Source organism: Phanerochaete carnosa (genome assembly GCF_000300595.1).
Source record: "Phanerochaete carnosa HHB-10118-sp unplaced genomic scaffold PHACAscaffold_833, whole genome shotgun sequence".
NCBI lineage: Eukaryota > Fungi > Basidiomycota > Agaricomycetes > Polyporales > Phanerochaetaceae > Phanerochaete > Phanerochaete carnosa.
Window position 1 is genome coordinate 1 of NW_006768460.1, and position 2,431 is coordinate 2,431.

General features: G+C 52.0%; 1 protein-coding gene across 1 annotated transcript; it reads left to right on the plus strand.

Moving 5' to 3' along the window:
* Positions 1 to 794: 794 nt before the first annotated feature.
* On the plus strand, positions 795 to 1,241 carry PHACADRAFT_203099 (uncharacterized protein; the record flags this gene model as incomplete). The annotated part of the gene is made up of 2 exons (XM_007403173.1): positions 795 to 943; positions 1,016 to 1,241. The coding sequence occupies 2 exons, from the start codon at positions 795 to 797 to the stop codon at positions 1,239 to 1,241; spliced, it is 375 nt and encodes a 124-aa protein (XP_007403235.1).
* Positions 1,242 to 2,431: the final 1,190 nt, after the last annotated feature.

Below are 2,431 nucleotides of genomic sequence, written 5' to 3' on the forward strand. Positions count from 1 at the left end.
CCAGAGCGTGTGCCCGTCACCAGATGCTGTACACGTCACCGCGGTGAGTGACTGGGCAGACGGTATCTGCCCAGAGCATGTGCGTGTTGGCCACTAATCCAGACCACAGCGCTGTGGCGAGTCGGTTCATAGTGTCCGCCCAGAGCGTGTGCGTTCTTGTGGATGCATGTGTACAGCATCCGGGCAAGTGAGTCGGTGCACAATATCCGCCCAGAGCGTGTACTCTCTCACACCGGTGCTAATGAGCACTTGTGGATGGAGCGGCGTCTAATTCGACCCCTGCCGACCCCTACTAGTCCTCATAACTTCCATATAGGAGGCGTCTAAGTCACGTGACCTAGATAGGCGCCACCGGGCGTCTTGAAAGCCGGCGTCTGTTGGCGCATCAATGATGCGCTGATGGCGGCGGGCGGTGATGGCGGATCATCCCGCCCCACGACCGTCGGCTTTTGTCGGGTGATGCGCCTCACGGCGCATCACGGCGGTCACCGATGTTCTAGATCCATCACGTGGCATGACGTCATGAATGACGGCATCACCGGCTAACTGACTAGCCGGTATGTCGGATCAATACGGTCTTGCGGTAATCCCCATATGGTATGCCCGAGTCTTCTAACTCCACAGCCGATGCTTCTTCGCCGAGACCGAGGTCTCGTGCGCGGGCAAAGAAGCCCGACGGCCAATCGCATTATTCCCTTGCTTCCGTGTCCCTCCGAGGCCGCGTCAGCGGGTGGCTGGTGTCCCGGTAACCGGGGTCCAGCCAGCAAGGTATAAGTACTTCCGGTAGGACGCTGATGAGTGTCAACGAAAGTCTCCTGTGCAGTTCACCACTGCGAGGACCTCCGACCTACCTGACACCAACTACAACGTCGCTCGACCTCGCTTCGCTCGGTCTCGCTTCCCCCAACCCTAACCGGCTAAATACTATATTCGAGATAGATGCGTAAGCGCCTAACGGCGCCTGAAGTACGACCACGTGATCGTGGTAGAAAAGCGTCTAAATCACGTGACCCAGAACAAGCGCCGACCGAGGCGCTTATCGTCCCGGCGGCTATCGGGCGCATCTGATGCGCCTGATGGCGGCGGGCGGTGATGGCGGATCATCCCGCCCCACGAACGTCGGGCCGACGTCGGTGATGCGCCTTACGGCCATCAGCGGGCGGTCCCCCGACGGTCTGGATCCACCACGTGACTATGACGTCATACATACGTCATCTTTTGACCGCGCCAACCGGTCTTAAGTCGCATCAATGTGGTCCTGCTGACCATCCCCATATAGTATGCCCGAGCCTCTTACAAGGTTAGAATGACTCCGTCCGCCGATTTCGCCGAGGGCCGGCCAATCACAACGCGGATAGTCATAATGCCCATTACGCACCCGTCCGACGGCTTCGGCTTCGGCACGCGGTGTCCATGGTACTGCCCCTCCTCGGGGTCCCATGGCGCAAGGTATAAGTACTTCCTGGAATGCGCTGATGAGTGTCACCACGAAAGCCTCCGGAGTTCCTCACAGAACTCGGACCTTCGCCTTCCAGTTTCACCTCAGCAACGTCACCTCGCCTCGCTTCGCTCGGCTCGGCTCCCCCCAACCCTAAAAAAGAAATACCTATGCAAGGCTGTCTACCATTCAGGAAGGTCTGTCATTATTCTGCACCCTAATGTGGCAACATGCTTACAGGTACTTTGCAAGCAGTGGTGCTTTATTACTAGAAAAGGTTAATGATTTTGCTGGTGGATTGCAAAGAAGATTTCTGATGTCAATACACAGAGGTGCAATGGTGAAAACATTCACAAGTCATTTGTCAAGATGGCTGAGAGGGTGAGCATCATGTTCTCTATATGGATCAATGCCAACTACTTAATTTATCAGAACTCTGATAATAGCTGGGCTCTGGCCAAGGATCATCCTTGGCAGTTAGAGAAGCAGTGCTACAAGGTTATAAATACTGTCTGAATATCAGAATTGATGAGGTTATATGAAAAAGGGGCCTTATAATATGCTCAAAAGCTACCTACTGTGCATGCATAAACTGATGCCCAGGAGGAGGATGAGAACAGTACAGAAGGACAATAACAGTGATGGTGGAAGCTCACACAGTGGGCAACACTCAAACAACTAGAACTGGCACAGCATTTATTTTTTGAGTGGGAAAAAAAGACTTAGTACAAATAGTAGACTAGATAAAAAGAAATGTACCTTTAAGTGGAGAGAAGAGGCTGAAGTCTTCACTCAAAGGACAGTCAGAATTGTGCACACTTGCTTCATTTGATGCATTTAATTTAATATATAATTGATATAAAAATATATGATATGCTTTGTACATCTTTGAGATAATTTGTTCAACATCATACAATTGCATCTAGCTACACAGTTGAAAGTGTGATGTCTACACATTTGAAACAGTGTGTTTAACATCTGGGTTGTGCCTGG